We start from the raw sequence: 19,723 nt of genomic DNA on the forward strand, positions 1-19,723 counted from the left end.
GCCTCCCAGATGTCAGACCGTGCAGCCCGCAAAGAGGAGTTGGTGCATCCAATGGCCGAGGTCTTCCACTTTCCGCAAACAAAGGACACGACCGTAATCCATTTGTATAAGAGATTCGAGGATCCCCGTTACCCCATCACCCAAACAACTTCATCAGGCCTCACTTGGTTTCGTTCTGTTCCTAATAACTGTGTCTATCCATTTGATCTGGGTTTCAAGCATCGGCTCGTTGCAAGATGGCAGGCTACGACACGATCCCGCAAAATGCTGAGTTGAAGGTGGATAAATTCACCTTGTCGATCCCTGACCAGCAACTGTCAGAATTCAAAGACCTGTTGCGACTCTCAAAGCTAGCCCCACGCACATACGAGAACTTGCACACCGATGACGGCGAGTTTGGTGTCAGTTATTATTGGATGAAGAAGGCGAAAGACTATTGGCTGAACCAATATGACTGGTAGGTCCTCATTCAGCGGAACGAGCCATGTACCACAACGACCAGAGACACTGAAGCCCTTGACCTAGGCGTGAGATTGAAAAGTACAACAACTCGTTTCCGAATTTCATCGCCCACATCAAGGACGACGACGGAGAGGATTTCCGTATCCACTTCGTAGGTCTCTTTTCCAAGAAGCAAAATGCCGTTCCGCTCCTCTATATGCACGGTTGGCCCGGTAGCCATCTCGAACACCTCGAAATTATGGACCTATACCGCAACAAATATTCACCAGAAGAGCTGCCTTACCATGTCATTGCTCCCTCGTTGCCAGGATGGACCCTCAGTTCCGGGCCTCCCTTGACTAAGAACTTCACTACCGAAGATATTGCTCGAATCATGAACAAATTGATGGTAGGTTTGGGGTTTGGGAGTGGCTATATATGTCAAGGCGGCGACATTGGTTCTTTCACGGCCAAGGTTATGGCAGGAACATATGATGAGTGCAAAGGTGAGCCAAACATATTCAGCCCACATCCCATCGATCTTGTTGATATATATCTAACTTGTGATCAATAGGTGTACATTGTGAGTGTGATGCTTGCGGCCCCTGTCAGTCCCCAGCTGATGACTTTCCAGACAACTTCGCCGTGTCTAGCGTGCCACCTGAGAACGTGGATGAAAGTCAAATCACCGAGTCCGAGAGGCATGCCATGGAGACACGAATGAAGGCATTCAACACGACCGGAAATGCCTATGCGCGAGAACACGGCACTCGACCGGCGACGATTGGGTTTGTGCTGGCTTCCAGCCCCCTTGCCCAACTCGCATGGTAAGCAAATCCCAACATGATCTGGAAGTGGACATGATGTCGGCGGCCTAAGCATATGGTGGTCAAACCAACTAGATCCTGACATTTGACAGGATCGGCGAGAAATTCATCGAATGGACCGACGAGACACCCCCTCTCAAGAAGATCCTCGACTCCGTCAGTTTGTACTGGTTCACCGAGTCATTCCCACGCTGCATCTACTGCTACCGCGAGGTATGATTCTACCTGCCTGCCATCATGCCAGTGATCTCTCAGTTCTGACCGCTCTCGAAACAGTTCTCCCTCCCTGGTGGCCCGGGGCTCCCGCACGGAAACCCAAAATACAGAAACGACAAGCCGACCGCATACTCGTGGTTCCCGAAGGAGCTGGCGCCGGTGCCGAAGGCGTGGGTGCTCGCACAGGGCCACAACCTCGTACTCTTCCGACAACACGAATCGGTGAGTTTGGCTTGTTTTTCCTCCAGATTTCCCCCAATACATATCCCACTGGCAACCTGTGTGTCACATACATGAGATGAGAGACGTACAACAATCCGTCCGTTCTCCGCCTGCTCGTCAGTGTATATTTGTTTGTTTGCATGCATGCACGGCACACGGACTACTCACTAAGTACCTTCTTGTTTCACAGGGCGGCCACTTCGCGGCAATGGAGAAGCCAAAGGAAATGCTCGAGGATATGGAGGAGTTTATCCAGAAGATCGGCTGGCCTGTGAAGAAGTGACGGAAAGAGAAGTACCGTGCGGAGATGGTGGTAGGGTCAGTTACCGCGGAGCACTTTAGAAGTATCCCAAGTCTGTGCTTACGTTGATTTACTACCTCGTATACTGGGCCCTGGTAACATCATCTACCTCCGGGATATCGGGAACAGAAAAATCAATGTCCGGGTTTCACAGCCGCTGACTGACTGCCGAAGGGATAATGAATCAGGGTTTCTGCTAATGGGATGGCTGGCTGCAGGATGAACGAACCAAACCCAGAGATCAAATACTCGATACTGTAGTCTCTGGCAGCAAACAGAACCAGTGTGGGTGATACTCTAGAACGACACGACCTGCCCGTTATCCATGTTGTCTAAGCCAATAATCAGTAGTGCCGTAAAGGATCGATCCTCGTCTCATGGGCACGGCCTGGCCCTGGCCGGCCTAACAAAACACGCACTGCTCGTCCCGACCAAGGGAGGCTTTGACATCGTCCCAAATCTCCGCGCACGGCGCGTCACACTCACTACCCATCCAGAGGAACCGGGCGAGCATGTCCTTGACAGACATCATCACCCGAGAGGCCTTCCCCCGGGGAACTTCCTCCTTTTTGCCGCTCTCGGCAACGGTAACGTATTGAACGAGGAACCCGACGAAACAGTCGTAGAGAAAGGTGCTCTTCACGGACCACACAGTCATGACCGCGGTCCAGAGGAGGAGAAGACGATAGATTTGATCGCGGTGCAGACACACGTCTGTTGTTGTGGCGTGTTGCAGACATCGCTTGACGCGCTCGGCGAACGAGACGGGGCCAAGTCCAGATCTGCGAGAAAGTCGAAGCCGGTGGCCAGATTGGGGCATCTCTAAGATGCGAGACTTCCGGGGTGGCTGGTGGGCTAGGAGCTGATGACCGGCGAAGAGGGCATGAATAGCGAAAAGGAGGGTTTCCTCTGAAACATGATCCATGTGTGGACATAGAAGCTTCATTTTCCCCCCCAGATCAGCATATGATAGTTCGGTGACTCTGTTGGTGTTAAGACTCACGAAGCAAGGGCAAAGGCAAGCCTGGGGAGCCGGATCGTATGTAATCCGCCTTTCATCTTGACGATCTCGACCACAGCCCTCATGTGCCGCTCTCAAGATCAATGAGGTTCAATCTGTTCTGGACACCAGCTGGGTGGCTTATGGTCGATCGACAAGGTATGAGACTCTCAAAGGTTCTCACAAACGAGATATCAGAGTAGTATCATCACCCCATTTTCGACAGTTCTTTTTGACAGTGTCAGACCTGGCTGTCCTGATTAGCAGGTGTGGGAGGCTATGCCACTGATATAGACACCCTGCAACGCATGTTTGGAGATATTCGAGGCCTTGTCAAATTCGTCAGCCAGATAAAGTTGGATTTTGACTGGGAAACCCCTCGGCATGAGATCTGGGGTTCTGGGCATCCCGGCTGAATGATTCTCAAGCCAAATACGAAGTACTGAGAACATCATTTGAACAAGATGCAAGCAAACTGCGGTTGGGTGAGACGAACTGAGCGAGCTGCTCGATTGGGACTAGTCGGTATATTGTTCTTACGAGGGCTGAGGGGCTATCCCAAAAACAGCCATAATCTTGGCATGTATCTTGGCATATCTGTCTCCTTTGCCCGATCAACTACTTTTCTAAGAAATCCGAACGACCTAACCGTCAAATATAGGGAAATGGACCCGAGCTTAGAGGACTTTAAGAGGCGGAAAGATCCTATTAGATCTCCAAAAGGGTAAGAACGCAATAACTCCCTTCCAATCCAGCACTGACGCCCCGAAGAGCTAGAGGTCAGCAAACTCCTCGGCCAGCTCCGACCAAGTTCTTCCTGCCTCTGAACATCGCCTTCTACGTCTGCTTTGCCTCACACCTTGTGGCAGCGCTGTATGCACCAATCCAGGACTGTGACGAGACCTTCAACTACTGGGAACCCTTGCACTACCTAAATCATGGCTACGGCCTGCAGACATGGGAGTACTCTCCAGAATTCAGCATTCGGAGCTGGGCATATATCGGCCTACACGCCCTCCCCGCAAAGCTCGCCGGCGTCTTTGGCGGGTCAAAGATGTTCGAGTTCTATTCCCTCCGCGTCATGCTGGCATTTGTCTGCGCGGCAACTGAAGTCCGTCTTTACTCGGCCATATCTCGGACCATCAGTCCGAGGGTCGGGGTGACTTACCTTATGATTGTTACCTTCAGTCCCGGATTCTTCTACGCCTCTGCTGCATTTTTGCCATCTAGCTTTGCCATGTACACATCCGCCTTAGGTCTGACCTCTTTTATGGACTGGCATGGAGGATCTAAAACTGCCGCCGGCATCATGTGGTTTGGAATCGGCGCTCTGCTCGGATGGCCATTCTCGGGAGCCCTGATTGTTCCTTTCGTTGTCGAAGAATGGCTCATGGCGGTAGTGGGACGAACAGATCTCTTCGAGACGTTCCGACGTTATCTAGACGGTGGTGCAAGGTGCTTGGTGGTTCTGGCCCTTCAAATCAGCATCGACACATTCTTTTACCACAAGATCGTGGTGGTGCCTTGGCGTATCGTTGCCTACAATATCTTTGGCGGCAAGGATCGCGGTCCTGACATATTCGGAACGGAACCATGGGACTACTACCTAAGGAATCTGCTGCTCAACTTCAATATGTGGTTTATCCTTGCTGCGATTTCAGGGCCACTTGTCCTGTTCCAGTCCATCATCCTGAACCAATACCCTACGAAACAAACGCTGCTCAGGACGCTGACCTTTCTCTCCCCGTTCTATGTGTGGCTGGTCATTTTCACCATTCAACCCCATAAGGAGGAAAGATTCATGTTTCCTGCGTACCCGTTCCTCGCTTTGAATGCCGCCATAGCATTCCACTCCCTTTTGGCGTGGATCGGATCGACGAACTCGTTCATCTTTGGCAAAATCCCAGCAAAACTGAAACTAGCAGTCATCTTACCGATTGTCCTTCTGGGCATTAATACCGGGCTGTTGCGTATCGTGGGGACGCTGACCGCATATCGGGCTCCATTGCAGATATACGACAGTCTCAAAGCATCGAACCTGACCCAGGAAGACAACACAGTCTGCTTCGGCAAGGATTGGTATCGCTTTCCGACTTCGCATTTTCTGCCTAACAATACCCATGCAAAGTTTGTCAAAAGTGAATTCGACGGGCTGCTACCTGGAGAGTTTCACGAGGGCAAGACTGGGTTTGGTTTCTTCCCGGGAACCTGGTTGGTGCCGCCTGGTATGAATGATCGAAATGAGGAAGATCCTGCAAAGTGTATCGATGTCCAGTACTGCACGTTCTTGGTCGATTCGTACATGCCGGGAATGGAAGCCACCGAGCACGAGCCACTATATGTTCTGGACGAGGATCGTTGGGAAAAGATCTCATGCGCACCATTTTTGGATGCGTCGAGGACCGGGACTCTTGCTAGGACGATTTGGATTCCCGAATCACCGGTCATACCACCCCGGTATCGTCGACATTGGGGTGAACACTGCCTGCTGCGGCGAAGAGAGGTATAAATATAGAGACCGTGACAAGAAGCGGTACAATTCTGGTATTAATACAGACAGTCGCGCTCGAATACTTGCCTGCGACATCCCAGTTCCGGCAGATCCACGGCCAAGTCCGCGAACCTGGAAATCATGAGGTCGCGGTGGCTTGCCGCACCCCAAACGCTGTCCCTGGGGACAAAGTGCGCCATGCCGAAAGAGGCATATTTGTCCAGTGTCGACGATGCGAAGTGATTGGACAGCACCAACCACAGGTCTTGAAATCAGTGGTTAATGATAAGAATCCAACTGGACGGCAGATACCCATGCGATATCAGCACCCGTACATCTGGAGGTTCTGGCGTTGTCTGGGGGGCTGGTCAGGAATAGCTTCTGGCCTCTCGGCGGATCAGCACGTCGAATCCAGATATCGATTCCATTTCCAAAAGCTCATATACCTGCCGGAGCATTTGGATTTTGTTCTGAGGGTTTGGAGTCTTCCCTTTCGCTTCCTTGAATCTACAGCGCCAGCCCTCGTTCCGCAAACCACCGCCATGGATTCGGAAACACTCAGACACAAGATCTCCGACCTCATCGCTAGGTCACAGCCGTACATTGAGCAAGCGAATGCCCATGTCCAGCCCTACGTGGAACAAGCCAACGACCATTTTCAGAAATCCAAACACCATTGCTCTTCGATCTTGAAATCGGCTCAGTCAGAGTTGCACACTTTGTCACAAAAGCCCCATTTCCAAGAAGTCCTCTATGGCCTGACCTTGTTCGTGTTCCTCGCCTTTGCAATCAGCCGTTTCGTCTCTTCCCGCCGCTCTCGGTACCCTACATCTCGCCCATCAACCCCACCGACACCACTCCTCGAAAAGGCCACTCATACCAAGGGGCCCAATGCCGCCCAGGCCCGGAAACCAGGGACGTGGATTCCGTCCGACTTTCAACGGCCCAAACCGCGAGCATACGAAAACTGGTCCATCGAGCACACAAAACCTCTGCCTTACCGCCCGTTTCGCTACGGACCCAAGTACTTCGTGACCATGGGTCTCCGTAACGTGAAATGGGACAACTGGATCGAGCTGGACAACCACTTCCCGCGCTTCCATGCGGACAAGGCGCGCCGAATCAAGGAACGCGGGCACAAGTGCTGCAGGACGGCGCCCGAGGCGTACCCCGCGGCGCTGGAACTCCTGGAGGAATTCCGCTCGTACCTGCCGGACCGCTACCCGACGCTGTACCAGCGGACGGAGAAGGGGATCAAGAACCTGTGGTCGGGCGAGGAACTGGACACGACGTCGCGGCCGCTGCCGGAGGACCCGATGCAGACGGCGGCACGCATGGTGCAGGACGACCTGGCGATCATGCTCGAGGGCGAGGACGGGCAGTACTACCTGCTCGCGGGGGCGGTGCTACTAGCAGGCTTCTGGCGGCTGGAGGACAAGTACCGGATGCCGCTGTCGGAGATCCACACGAGCGGGGACGTGCCGCAGTTCAAGGAGAAGCTGGAGAAGGGGATGATGAACTTCTTCCGGCGACTCAAGCCCGAGGAGCTGGTCGCGCGCAACAACTACTTCCTGCAGGTCGACGACGACCTGGCCTGGTCGTACTCGATCGGCAGCGAGGACAGCCCCTCGATCAGCTGGAACACGGCCGAGAAGAACCGCGCCGTCGAGCACCACTACTTCCGCTCCGAGCGGCAGACCCTGCGCCGCCTCCCGCGCTCCGGTGGCGTCGTCTTCACCATCCGCACCTACTTCCACCCGATCACTGAGATCGCCGAGGAGGACTACGTGCCCGGTCGCCTGGCCAGCGCCGTCCGCAGCTGGGGCGACGACGTCTCCCGCTACAAGGGCAAGGAAAAGTACGAGGCCGTCCTGCTCGAGTTCCTCGACAGGAAGCACCAGGAGCAGTTGGACCGGGGGCTCAAGCTGGACGAGGAGGACGAGAGGAGGAGTTATCCTTGGTGATGGTATCCCACATATCTTGAATGGATATTTATATACATGTACATCTCTCTCTCTCTCTCGATATGAATATATACATAACACGTGTATACGTTCGTTTCTGCTTGCTATCCTACAAAAAAAAAGAAAAAGAATTGACTATACCGAGATGAATGAATGTTGTCTCGTCTCGTCTCGTCGGAAAGAAACCATGCATTGCATGTACTGTAATCTGGTGTGTCTGTACGTGCACGCACACACACACACACACACACACACACATACCAGATTTGGTCCAGCGGGGAGAGTTCCTGGACACCCTCTCTACCAGTGATCACCTCCTACCAGCGCAAGGCTGGAAAAGAGTTGCTCATTTGCTCAAACCATAACGGCGCCTCCTACCCTATCCACTCGACCAAATTTTTTGAGGAGCATGAATGCATTGTCAGGATATACGCTGTAACCTCGTCTCTCGTTATCAATCACTTTTTTACACCCGACTTCTCCTGCCCCTGCTTTCCTCCCCCGGCTCTCCACCCTCGAGCTCTTCCTTCAGCCGCCTGCGTTCCCTCGCTTCCCTGACCATGTTCTCATCCCTCTGTCTGATCCAGGCGCATTCGTCCCGAAACTCGCAGACGCGACACTTCCACGCATCGACGACCTCGACGCCGCGCGGCTCCCGCTCTCCCTTCCAGAAAGACAGGGACGAGTAGAGAGAAGACGTGAGGAACGAGGGGTTGAAGAGGATGGATTTGCTGCCCAGCATGTGCGAGTGAGCCTCCGCAGTGCTATTCGCGTTTTCACTGCGGTGTTTGTAATTGGTGGAGATGTAACGTGCCGTGAGGATGGGCGAGAGTCGAGTTGGCTGGGACGGCGGCGTAGGGAGGGTGGAGAGGGAGGATGGTGGTGGAGCATTGGAATCTTGACTTGTATCACAGGAGTTGGTCACGCGTGGAATAGACCCCGGCGTCGAACTCGACGGGATGATGAACGTTGATCGAAACTGCTCCATCATAAAATCCCATAGACTAGCAAGGGTGTTGTGCTGGAGAAGGACATCCATGGAGTCCTGCGTTGACGGCGTCAGTTCCTCCCTGACATGGTCACTCTGTTGTGATAACTCAAAGACTTCTTGATTCAACCCGCCAATCTGCGCGATGAACCCGTCCGAGAATGTCTCGTGTATGTCAAATTTGTATCTCTCTGCCAGTTGAGAGAGGGAGAACTGTCCCTGTGCCATGTTTTCCAGCATGTGGTGGTAGAGATGTAGTTGGACTAGGGTCGGCCGAATAGCTGACCCTGTCGGTAAAGTGGGAGTGCCTCGTGTCTTGACATCGATGATATAGACCTTCCTCTCGTCATTCTGCTCTGACTTGCGCATCCTGCGGGCCGTAGGACTGCCACCGGCTTTTTGGCTGATATCGGCGTCGTCTCCCTTCAGAGCCTGTGACAGTGACTGACCTTCATCCCGGATCTCGTTTGTCACAAGGTAGTCCCTTATACTGGCCTGGTATTCTGGTAGCGGAGGTTCTGTATTCTTCTTTTCGAGCAGATTTCGACTCATCTCCTCGAGCTTGGGGTCAGGACACTCGTAAGTCAACTCGTCAATGACTCCGTTGACGATCTGTCCGCCTATTGATCCCCAGACCTCCAACTCGCGCGTCATTCCTTGTTCCCTGAGTGTTTTCAACCCTTGGATGATGTTCCATATCCGAAGACCCCAACCATCTTCTCTTTTTGAGATCTCCACAGGCACCGTGGCGTGTATCTCGTCTTCCAGCGCTTGGTGGACAGCACTACCCTGTTTCATTGCCGGTGTCCTCCTTTTCCGCCCGTGTTTCGTCAAGACATAGTAATATTGTAGCTCGCACCATGCGGGAGATATTAGATCGGTGACGGAGAGCGCTTTCATGGGAGGTTTGCGGAACCGTTCCAGAGGGGAACGAGCGTCTGACTCGGGAGGTTGCTGCTCCTGCTGGGCATCTTGTTTGGGTTGCGTGCGTCGTGGAGATGTCCCTCTTCCAGTCCTCACATCCTCTTCAGCAACAGGAGACAGTCTTTGCGAAGCTGGGCGCTGGTCAGCTTGTCAGCAGCCAAAAGTATTTGGGGGGTAGCTTTGTACAGAACTGACTGCTTTGGTCGCATACGTTCTGGACAGGGACACTGGTAACTGAGCGAGGCTCGAGTTCCCACTGACGTCTAGCTTCGAGGCCAGACACCTTAGGCAGACGAATGCCTCGAGGTGCTTCATAGTCTTCGATATCTGTCACGACCAGGGGCTCGATTTCCTGATCCGGCCTCGATTTGCCTGCGGCCTCGAGGAAAAGTCGGTCAATGATCTCGAGCGCTTCAGGATCTTCCCCAAAGTCGCTGTACTCGTCCGTGTCCTCATCATTCGGTGGCGAGCCTGGCCCGGTCCCCGTGTTCACCAGATCGAATTGCATCAATACATTGTGACGTTGGGTCGACATTGTCGGGGTTTGAATGCGGCCTGGAAGTGGGTTTGTAGCCGTCATGATTCATTAACCACCAGCGACGACTCGGACAACGTGAATGCAAAGCTGAAAACTTGCCCCGTCCCATCTTCAAATCCTAACATGACAGCCGTCTGCCTCGATATATTACTGGTTTGTTCCAACTTCAGGTCGCTTCATGTCGAAGGCCCGTCTGCCTGGCAGCGTCCTCGGAGGCGCGCTTTGGGGCTGCTCCTCACGCGTCGCGGGGCTAGACACGACACCCAATCGATAGGTTATTGGCATGGTTTTACTCTGTATTCTATGATCTAGCCCGCGATTGCTGCCTGTACGCTCTCTATCCTAGAACACGGCCTATCCAATACACCAATGCCACAGATATTTCCGCGATAGAACGGCATCCGTGAAACGAGCTAGTCAGCCTTCCCCTGAACACAGCAGATCTCTTCTTTCCAATAGACTGCTCTGCAGGCTGCTCCGAGTCATTCAAGCGCCGAATTGTACACCTGGACCGTCCGTGTTCACTTCGTCACCATGCTCTGCTTCAGCACTGGCCTGCTCAGCGTATCAATCTGCGCTTCAATTTTCTCTTCCGTCCGGTTGAGAAAACTCAGATAGCACTGCCACGCAACAGCAAAGACCCCGGAGAACATGAAGCGGTATTGAGGCGGAACAAAGGCAAAAGAGAACGCAGTCACCGCAGGCCATAATTTCAGAGAATTGAGCATGCTGATTGGCACCGCAGCTTGAATGCGCATAATGATGCCCATCGTGTGCTCGCCGGTCAGCAGGGCTTGCATGCCGAAAAAGTATGTGTTGAATACAGGAGTGAAAACAATTTGGTTTACAGCAACCTTTGTCGCGATGGAAGCGATTTTCGAGGGGTAGTTGAAACTCTGGCCCAGGAAGAGGAACCTGAACATCTCTGCTGTTAGCGCTCGCGGCTCCTGTGTTGTTCACCTTACATGCTCTGCTGGCGACCAACTGACGGTGTCTGGCCGTCAGGGTTGAATTTCATACCATTTGTAACCCGGTATCGCCGCGAGGGCTCCGATCGTCAACATCCTCAGCGTCCGCCATGGGTTGTACGGTTCCCCTCCTATGTCTTGCGCCAGAATATCACCGCAAAGGTAGGTTGTCAGGGTCGTGCATAGTTGCACAGTGTAAGGCCTCTTCAACTGGGTGCGGTGGAACCATTGGAAGAATGTAGAGACCGGTCCCAGACGATGATACCACAGTTGGATCGGGATATCGACGGGGTCGACGGGCTTCGAAGTCTCGCCGACGGGCACTTGATGAAGCGAGTGAGGAGGGATTGTATTTTGCGACCTTGGTCGAGGGCTCGTTGTGTCTTTCACAGGGCCAGAATTGGTTGAGTGCGACGAGTTTCTCTGCGCATGATGGTTGAGTCGGGCTCTCGCGCCCGACACTCGCACCCGAAACGACGTCGATCTGGCACTAGATTTGAGCGCTGCCCAGTGCAAAGGGTGCATTATTGACGGAATGCCATTATGGATAGAATTGTCAGCCGTCCGACCAGGAATATTTCTCTCCGTAAACACATCTGCAAAACTAAATTCCTCTACTGAAGGGCAAAATTTGCCGTGGTCGCCTTGGGGCCCACTGGTTGCGTGCCCGGATGACACCCGCCTGCAGCCCCCCGATGCAAGCCAAAATAGGCGCTCGTACCCCTGGATCGTCGCCTGGTAGCACCAAGCAGAGATAGCTTGTACCCAACTCGGATCTTGGACGCCCCATGCCCGCTCGCAACAGGCAGAATAACAAAAACCAAAATGTCTGAGATGGAAATTTGAAATTACAAATTTGTTTTCGTGTTAACCTGAATTGCATTCAGATTCTATCTGGTTGATGCAGCGCATTCTGCTGGTTCCATGTCATAGTCATGATGACTGGTATGATGCTGCGTGATGTACAAGCACGAGCAGAAGCAGAAGACGCCAGAAGTCCCCGTAACCACCCGTGATCAATGTTGTAAAAACCAATACAAGCCCCTATGAATTCATTCCGTTTCGCCTTGTGTCAACTCATGAAACCCCCCGTACTCAAATCATGACCATGATCAACGCTCCCAACCTGCCAGGTGACTACCGATTGAGATGTTGCAAGTTTCAACCCATCATCTAGGATCGCTCACCACGGAGACGGCGGGCAAGTTGGATGTCCTTGGACTGGATGGTGACACGCTTGGCGTGGATGGCGCACAGGTTGGTATCCTCAAAGAGAGAGACGAGGTAAGCCTCAACGGACTCTTGGAGAGCGCCGATGGCGGATGACTGGAAGCGAAGATCGGACTTGAAGTCTTGAGCGATCTCACGGACCAAACGTTGGAAGGGAAGTTTGCTGTTCATGTTATTAGCTGATAGTTCTTCCAGAGTAGCAGTGACGACGACATACCGGATGAGCAACTCAGTGGACTTCTGGTAACGACGGATCTCACGGAGAGCGACGGTACCAGGCTTATATCTGTGAGGCTTCTTGACACCTCCAGTGCTGGGTGCGGACTTGCGAGCTGCCTTGGAGGCGAGCTGCTTTCTTGGGGCCTTGCCACCTAGAGATCGAGTCAGCGACGATTTGATGACGATGAGATGAATGAAGGCACTTACCAGTGGACTTGCGGGCAGTTTGCTTGGTACGAGCCATTGCGATGGATGGGTTTGATGATGAATTGAAAGTGTTGTTGATGGAATGGAAGATTGGCGGAAAACTGGAGATGATGAGTGAGGCTGGATGGGGAAGAAAAGCTAAGTGGACAAGGTGGGTGGGAGCGAGGTATTTGTAGTGAGGAAGGGTTGAAAGGCAGACGCTTGGCGTGATCTGATGTGCGGTTGCGGGATGATTTCACCAACACGGAGCCAAATGACTCAAGGGCAGCGGCGGCAAGTGATTGCAGACAAAAAACAAAGTGATCAGATCAGGGCTGCCAAAACCCCCATGATTCTGCTGGCCATTTTGCTGGTGATTCAGAACTCTGCCAAAATTGGCGTCTGATCCCGCCGCTTGGCGTACCACATCAAGATCTGGACCATGGCCCTGCACCACTGTACACCCCCGCCATCACGCTCAACACTAGATAGTAATTGATGCATTTTGGATAAACTTGATCTGTAGGTGATACTGTCGCAATCTATCTGAAAGATCAATTGATTCATGTGGTTGTGGTTGAGAGATCAGTCAATCAGTACCGCAGCAAGGTCCAAGTGGGCGGGTGAGTGCAGTTCTCGGATCTGAATTCTGATTGGTTGTGATCCGAACTGCGCCGGGTTGATCTCAAGGGTGCGCAACAGGCACTGCCGGGGTGCATAAGTCTCCCCCCACCCGTCGCCATTTCCATCCAAGTCTTACTCTCTCATCTCATCCATTCAACCATCACAGCCTTCACAGCAACCTTCTTGCAACAACTCATACCACACCTTTCCATTCTCTTAAAACAACTTCATCCCTTCATCAAAATGACTGGACGTGGCAAGGGCGGCAAGGGCCTCGGCAAGGGTGGTGCCAAACGCCACCGAAAGATTCTTCGTGACAACATCCAGGGTATCACCAAGCCCGCTATTCGACGTCTCGCCCGTCGTGGTGGTGTCAAGCGTATCTCAGCCATGATCTACGAAGAGACCCGTGGTGTCCTCAAGACCTTCCTGGAAGGTGTTATCCGTGATGCTGTCACATACACTGAACAGTGAGTATTTCCTGTGAAGCATTCGATATGCACTTTATACTAACCATCTTGCAGCGCCAAACGAAAGACTGTCACCTCATTGGATGTTGTCTATGCTCTCAAGAGACAAGGCCGCACTCTCTACGGTTCGTCACTCTTGCGTCTTTTACTCAGGCAATCACTAATTGGTATTCAGGCTTCGGTGGTTAAACACTTCACCAGTCATACTCTTATTACGATATCTTGCCTCGGGTTTTCGTGTCTGTCACAGTTCATGGCATGTCACCTGATCCTTTTCTTGCTTTGAGTTTCGGAGTGGTTGGGCATTCACATGGGTTTTTGATCAATGGGGTTGTGCAAGGGTCATGGTTATGATGGGATGGCAAATCAATCAGTGGTGCCTTCAGTGCAATGATGTATCATACAGGCACAATACGAGCAGCCTGCTTCGGCGTTGACAGATGGGCTGAGCCGCGACATAAGCATCAGCACCCAGAAATGAAATAAAGACTTCAAAGAATTGTGCTCCGAGTATTCTAGTTTGTTTTGGTCGTCGCGTCGCGTTCAGGCGCGTGGCTATTGTGACTCCCTGGTGGTCCCCGACCGACCTTGCCGGCGATCCCGGTGCCGCGAGTCCAAGGACCTTCAACATTTGAAGGCTCTTCTGACTTTGGGCCGTTGGAGCATTTTGGTCTAGGCAGCAGTCATTCTTCTGCAAAGTTGGGCTCTGTACAGTGTGTCTTTTGATTATTCAATTCGGTATTACTGTTTGATTTGTAAACGGTATTCACAAAGGTGACTCGATTGAGAGCCCCTCCATATTTTATATATTAATGAGTTGCCTCTGCCCACGATGGGCTGCTCAACGCACCATCTCTTGCGCGTCACTGGGGGAGTCACCGGCCGAGGCTTGAAGATCAGTGTCTTTCGAAGCCTAGGTAGGTCTAGTGAAGCAGCTTGACATACGTGGCGGTTGGTTGTCGCGGCAATCTGCCCTAATTGCCCCTTTCACGGACTCATCGTTGATGCAGGCACATCTGTGGCCTGGTTGACTCACCCTGAGTATGGCAATGTTGGTGGCGCTGAGCAGAGCTGGCACATGCGTTCACCTGGGGCTGGGATACTCGTTGGCCTGCGCATTTCTCGTTTTGAGGATCAATGCTTCTGCCAGGAACCTGGATGCAAGTTCGCCCTTGGATGAATGTCAGCCAGGGGCTTTTGGCTCGTATACATCCTAGGATGCACCAGGGTCAGGAGGATTTAAGCATCAATATCTTTGTTGGGGCTGGTTGTACTCGGTGGCGTTTTTGTCGCGCACCTCCAGGAATAGATCCATTCCGGCATAGTAACTATATTATTCTACTTCAGCGGACGCTCACACTCTCCCGTTTAATCTCCAAGCTCGCAGAGTCCTCGTATTTTCTTGGAGCCCTGCTGTCATGATATACTTATTACAGACTTCGCGGAGACTTGTGCGACTGTTGGGCACCTGTGGGACGATGACCTTCATGACTTTGGCACTCGGCGGAATGTCACTCTGGGTTTCAAGGCCTGCCCTTCAATGGCTTTTGCCAGTTGCCAGAGTACACGATGATAAAATACCAGCGAGGCCACTTTCACAGCATCAAGAAGTATTGTGAGGGTGTCGTAGTGAGAAGTGTGGTGTTGGTGTCGGAATATGTGAGCCTTGCCGAGTTTATTTTCTCAATTTGGAGAATTAAATTCTACCAACGTCCAAGCAACCTTAGCCCACACCATCCACACATTCACAGCCTCAACACACCCCCAAGGTATACCAGACCAGGAGAAAGTGCGCCTCGATGGCCTGTGAGAAATCCAAATAACAGAGAGAGATTGCATCCAAATATCCGCAAGGGAAAGTCCAGCTGCAACGCCCAGCGTTTCTCTCGTCCAGCCCGTCACGCCCAACGCACCCTACACCCAGGCTGGTAAAGTCGGCAGTCTCTCACTCACTACGATGGACGAACCTCCGAATCACGGGATTCTGATGCACGGCCAATGGTGCACCGAAGGAATTATCTGTCGCATGGCCAGTTTACCCATATAGACGGTGGGTTGTGGCAACAGCGTTTTACAAGGCGCCGAACACTACACCCCTACAGACTAGACTCTGCGACCTACAATCGTGGGGGTGGCAAGCGTCCACTTCTTCCGGGAGACACTGGGGTTTCGGCGGAAGACGTACAGTTCGAGGTTACATGGGAGCATGGTGCAGAAGGGTGTTGATGAAGATTAACCCAGTGACGAATACGTCGTCCTGTATGTTGGCGCAGGAAAGTGAGCAGTTTGCTCAAGTTCGTAAAGACTTCTCTTTCCATCAGGTGAAAACGGCGATACGCTTTCAAAGATCCCAAAATAGCCGAGAATGACAGCGGGTAATTCCAAACCCAACCACACGATAGGCACTTCAACAAACTGCGTGTACAGTCGCACCTTGAGAACTACCCAGGCCGAGGTCCCGTATCGAGGCCTCGACACAACGCAAACCAGGCGATGCAAACCCAATACCTGACCACCGAGGATGGCTGGTTTTGTTCCTAAGACAAGGAAGCCACGAGCACCACGAGCGAGCTGACTGGACCATGCGAGCTGCCAATATACCCAGACGCCAGCCGATGCTGCGAGCCTGTCACCAGCACTACAAACTCGAGGCACACAGGACGCGGGCTGTTGCTGGAGCGGTGAGTGACAATGCAGGATGTGTTCAGCTAAGGTTCCGCAGGACTTTTCGGATGTCTCACCACCAGGAGGGTATGGATGACTCGTCCTTGTAGATCACAGCTAGTGTCTTTCAAGGAGTATACTGCTGATCCCGGTAAAATTACATTTTACCTTCCTCTTTCAGCGACAACCCAGGAACTTCCACGGAACCATACGAGGAGCGGTGTTCAGTGATACTGCCGCATGGATGAACTGGCGGCTTCTGGGGAAGGGTCCTGTGTTCGTATTCATCAGCTTACACGGGCCACCAATGATCTCGAAAACGACTCGCTGCAGTGCGTCGACGAGAGATACATCTGCAAAGAGAAAACTGAGAAGGCTGGCGGGTGTACTTTCCCCAAACGGCATGCCTTACCCAACCCACCGGACGACGGAAAACCACAACAAAAATATACGAGGATCTTTCAGGTAGACCTTGGTTATTGCGGGGGATTCCGCCACGTGGGTGGGAAGCCTTGTGGAGGGCCAAGATGTGCCACATTTCCGCAGCATATTCAGCTGTGTTGTCTGTGAGAGGATCTCCGCTGCTAGAGGCACCAGAGGTGACAAATGATGCTCAGCCATTTTCCTCGGAGGAAGCAGCAAATGTGGCGGTGCGGGTCCTCTGTGGTCGATCACAGCTCCACAAGCGGACAAGCAGCTGAACCCAGGTCGCTGGGCAAATGCTATTCGGTCGCTTGTATGGTCACCAGCCACACCAATACATTCTGCATGTCCGAGAAACCTGCGGTGTCTCAACCGACACATGGCATTTACATTACCAAATAGGTCAACGGGAACACCGACAGGTGACACAAAAGCCCAGACTGATAATTTACAAGAACGGTAATGGCAGATTGATATTGTGGCTTGGCCAGAGGACAGATCACCGAAGCTTTCCACTGAAATTCTCTGAAGGTCCAGCCAACCATTGGGCAGGATGGGTAAAAGCCCTGCCCAAGAAGAGAAAAATGAGTGGCATATGCCTTCCCCATGCAGGTTAGGGTGGTGAGAATCTTGCACGAGCCCAGCCTGACATGGCCCTTATTGGCTTTGGCCCGATGCTAGCCGAATATTGCCCTCAGCACCAATCAGGCTGCTTAGTTCAGCAAACAGAGTTTTCATTGCAGCTGCTCGATCGGAATCTGGACCGTAGGACCGCAGGACAGCCGGAACCGCGACACGCTTAGACCCAAGTCGACCCCATTCCTAGGGTTCCAGCCTTACCCAACGCTCCAGCCAAATGCGATGCAACGGCACCTCGGCACGTTCCTGCATTTAGACGAGAAAAATCGAAGTTCTAGAAGGAATACCCAACATGGATCCCATTCGGCCGGAAAGCCCCGCCCAGGACTCAGGAGAGCGAGGGTGTGTCTCAACCACTGTCTCAAAGCGGTCGATGAGATGCCGCGTTGCAATTGCCGATCCTAGCTGAATACCGCAAAGAGAAGAGCACCGGAGAAGAAACTTCACCAGTCAGAGGAGAGTGCTACCTCGTATACGGACTACATGCAACATCAATACATGCGAGCTGGTCGGGTTATTTCAATTAGGCTGATACCCATTCAGCATCCCCTGGTTGTGCTGAGCAGGCACGGACCCAGGCTGTCGGATTTTCAGATTGGTCGTCTTTTGACATTACCAAGGAAGCGGAATTTGGAAGCAAGATATGGTTATTCAGATGGGGGTTGCGGGTCCTTGCTAACGTAAGGACACGTACGGAGTATATCGTGTGGACAGGAATTTGTGCACAGGCTTGTGCAGGTGAACAAGGGTTGACTAAGGTCACTTCAGTGGAGGTGGTGTGAGGGAACAACTCAAACCCCGGCGACCGGCGGGCATCGAGAGAACTTGAGGATCCGAGGGGATTTGGTCGTACGAGAGGGGAACGGCTGGGATCGGCTTACAGCAGCAAGAGCAAAAACCGAGCAGCCTGGATGATTCTCGGGATCGCTCGGGCTGTCGTCAGCGGTTGCCAGCCATTGGCCAGATCGCAACGAGATCCAAGCACAGCCACAGCAAATCCCTCATCGATTGGGTTCTGGTCAAGTCGCCAAGTCACGCAGTCTGGCCGATCATGACCCCGGCCCTGATTTACGGGTAGCAAGGAAAGGGCCTGGTGAACCCTACGTGGCCTACTTTTCAGATTCTTCCAGGCCTGGATGCGAGCATAGGGTTCATCCGACGGTGCAATACGTGGACGTGAAGGCTCAGTGCGGTGCCAGAGACTTGAGTCTCGCAAGCAAACCACTATCTTACGATCTCGAACGGGCGGAAAAAAGGCTATGCATAACCTGGGAGAGATCTTGAGACGTGTAATCTACCTGCCTGAAGCGGCAAGCGACTTATGCCTAGAATTGTCACTATGGGCATCAGCTGGGTGCATTTCTCATGCTGCTTGGCTACGCAGAATCAGGCATGTGCAGGGTGCAAGCACCCGAAAGTCACTCTTCCGGTGCCCTTTCCATCAAGTCTGTTGGGGGATCACTAGGGGGGTGTCAGGCCCGGAGAAAAAAAGGGCTGCAGCCCCAGGGCATTACACAGGCCTTACCCATAGATTACAGCTAACGGAAGCACCACCAATCGCCTACAACGATTTACCGAGCCAGGCCTTGGAAGAACCTCACGCTGCTTAACACCTTTGGGGGTAGGCCCATCACGCCCATCCCCCCTCTACCACTTGTCGGGTCCACCCCCAGCAGGGTCCGTCCGAGTCGCTCAAGTGCTCGTCCTAGTCTTGGGTTAAACTCTCGCAGTCACCGCAAGCCGGTAATCCCTGTCATCACGACGTCACCTTCTCCCCCCCTCCAAACAAGCAACCATCACCACACACCACGCAGCTTACCCTTACATTTTCTCCCCTGCAGTTTCCGCTACCCTTCGTCTCTTCCGGCCGACGTCGCTTTTTTTCCTCAACATACACTAGACGTAACCTCAGCAGCACAAGGACTGCTCTCTTTTTTTCCACAATTGCCCTATTCGTATGCCGCTGGGGAACTGGGCCAGCAAATCTTATTTCCTGGTTCCCGAAAGAAACCAAAAGCCATATTTGACCATTGCTATTCCGCTCACATCACCGATACCTCCGCTTCCCATCTTCTCCTTCCATCCTGTTCGACATTGCTCTGTCGTCAGCCCTTGGACAATCTTCCCAGTGGCCGGATACTCAAATATCCTGCCTGCATATAGATTTCGCCACTTCGGTCTTTCATACCTTTTCCTATTCCTCCCTCCCAAAGTCCACGTACCTTACGCCGAATTCTACCCAGATTCGATACCCACTCTGTACATTACCAATCTGTGAACAATTCTCGCACTCACGACTATACAACTGATACAACATCCTCGATTTTGAGACTCGCCTTCTCATCTTCGCCTCCTACACACTACACCATCATCGCCAGAACGACCTTG

At 52.6% G+C, this 19,723-nt stretch overlaps 7 protein-coding genes across 7 annotated transcripts; 3 read left to right on the forward strand and 4 right to left on the reverse strand.

The window, feature by feature from the left end:
• Positions 1 to 236: 236 nt before the first annotated feature.
• AYO21_05169 (hypothetical protein) lies at positions 237 to 1,989 on the forward strand (the record flags this gene model as incomplete). The annotated part of the gene is made up of 7 exons (XM_022655140.1): positions 237 to 457; positions 526 to 947; positions 1,016 to 1,024; positions 1,076 to 1,268; positions 1,361 to 1,481; positions 1,545 to 1,706; positions 1,897 to 1,989. The coding sequence occupies 7 exons, from the start codon at positions 237 to 239 to the stop codon at positions 1,987 to 1,989; spliced, it is 1,221 nt and encodes a 406-aa protein (XP_022512625.1).
• A 421-nt stretch (positions 1,990 to 2,410) lies between these two features.
• Positions 2,411 to 2,827, reverse strand: AYO21_05170 (hypothetical protein; the record flags this gene model as incomplete). The annotated part of the gene is made up of 1 exon (XM_022655141.1): positions 2,411 to 2,827. One exon carries the CDS (start codon positions 2,825 to 2,827, stop codon positions 2,411 to 2,413), a length of 417 nt encoding a protein of 138 aa, XP_022512626.1.
• Positions 2,828 to 3,672: 845 nt separating this feature from the next.
• AYO21_05171 (hypothetical protein) lies at positions 3,673 to 7,462 on the forward strand (the record flags this gene model as incomplete). The annotated part of the gene is made up of 3 exons (XM_022655142.1): positions 3,673 to 3,731; positions 3,785 to 5,510; positions 5,564 to 7,462. The coding sequence occupies 3 exons, from the start codon at positions 3,673 to 3,675 to the stop codon at positions 7,460 to 7,462; spliced, it is 3,684 nt and encodes a 1,227-aa protein (XP_022512627.1).
• A 466-nt stretch (positions 7,463 to 7,928) lies between these two features.
• Positions 7,929 to 9,909, reverse strand: AYO21_05172 (hypothetical protein; the record flags this gene model as incomplete). The annotated part of the gene is made up of 2 exons (XM_022655143.1): positions 7,929 to 9,512; positions 9,586 to 9,909. 2 exons carry the CDS (start codon positions 9,907 to 9,909, stop codon positions 7,929 to 7,931), a joined length of 1,908 nt encoding a protein of 635 aa, XP_022512628.1.
• Positions 9,910 to 10,433: 524 nt separating this feature from the next.
• On the reverse strand, positions 10,434 to 11,405 carry AYO21_05173 (hypothetical protein; the record flags this gene model as incomplete). The annotated part of the gene is made up of 2 exons (XM_022655144.1): positions 10,434 to 10,827; positions 10,933 to 11,405. 2 exons carry the CDS (start codon positions 11,403 to 11,405, stop codon positions 10,434 to 10,436), a joined length of 867 nt encoding a protein of 288 aa, XP_022512629.1.
• A 648-nt stretch (positions 11,406 to 12,053) lies between these two features.
• On the reverse strand, positions 12,054 to 12,573 carry AYO21_05174 (histone H3; the record flags this gene model as incomplete). The annotated part of the gene is made up of 2 exons (XM_022655145.1): positions 12,054 to 12,481; positions 12,537 to 12,573. The coding sequence occupies 2 exons, from the start codon at positions 12,571 to 12,573 to the stop codon at positions 12,054 to 12,056; spliced, it is 465 nt and encodes a 154-aa protein (XP_022512630.1).
• An 809-nt stretch (positions 12,574 to 13,382) lies between these two features.
• AYO21_05175 (histone H4) lies at positions 13,383 to 13,798 on the forward strand (the record flags this gene model as incomplete). The annotated part of the gene is made up of 3 exons (XM_022655146.1): positions 13,383 to 13,609; positions 13,664 to 13,734; positions 13,785 to 13,798. 3 exons carry the CDS (start codon positions 13,383 to 13,385, stop codon positions 13,796 to 13,798), a joined length of 312 nt encoding a protein of 103 aa, XP_022512631.1.
• Between the last annotated feature and the right edge of the window lie 5,925 nt (positions 13,799 to 19,723).

This window comes from Fonsecaea monophora (assembly GCF_001642475.1).
Source record: "Fonsecaea monophora strain CBS 269.37 chromosome Unknown Scaff31, whole genome shotgun sequence".
Classification (NCBI taxonomy): Eukaryota; Fungi; Ascomycota; class Eurotiomycetes; order Chaetothyriales; family Herpotrichiellaceae; genus Fonsecaea; species Fonsecaea monophora.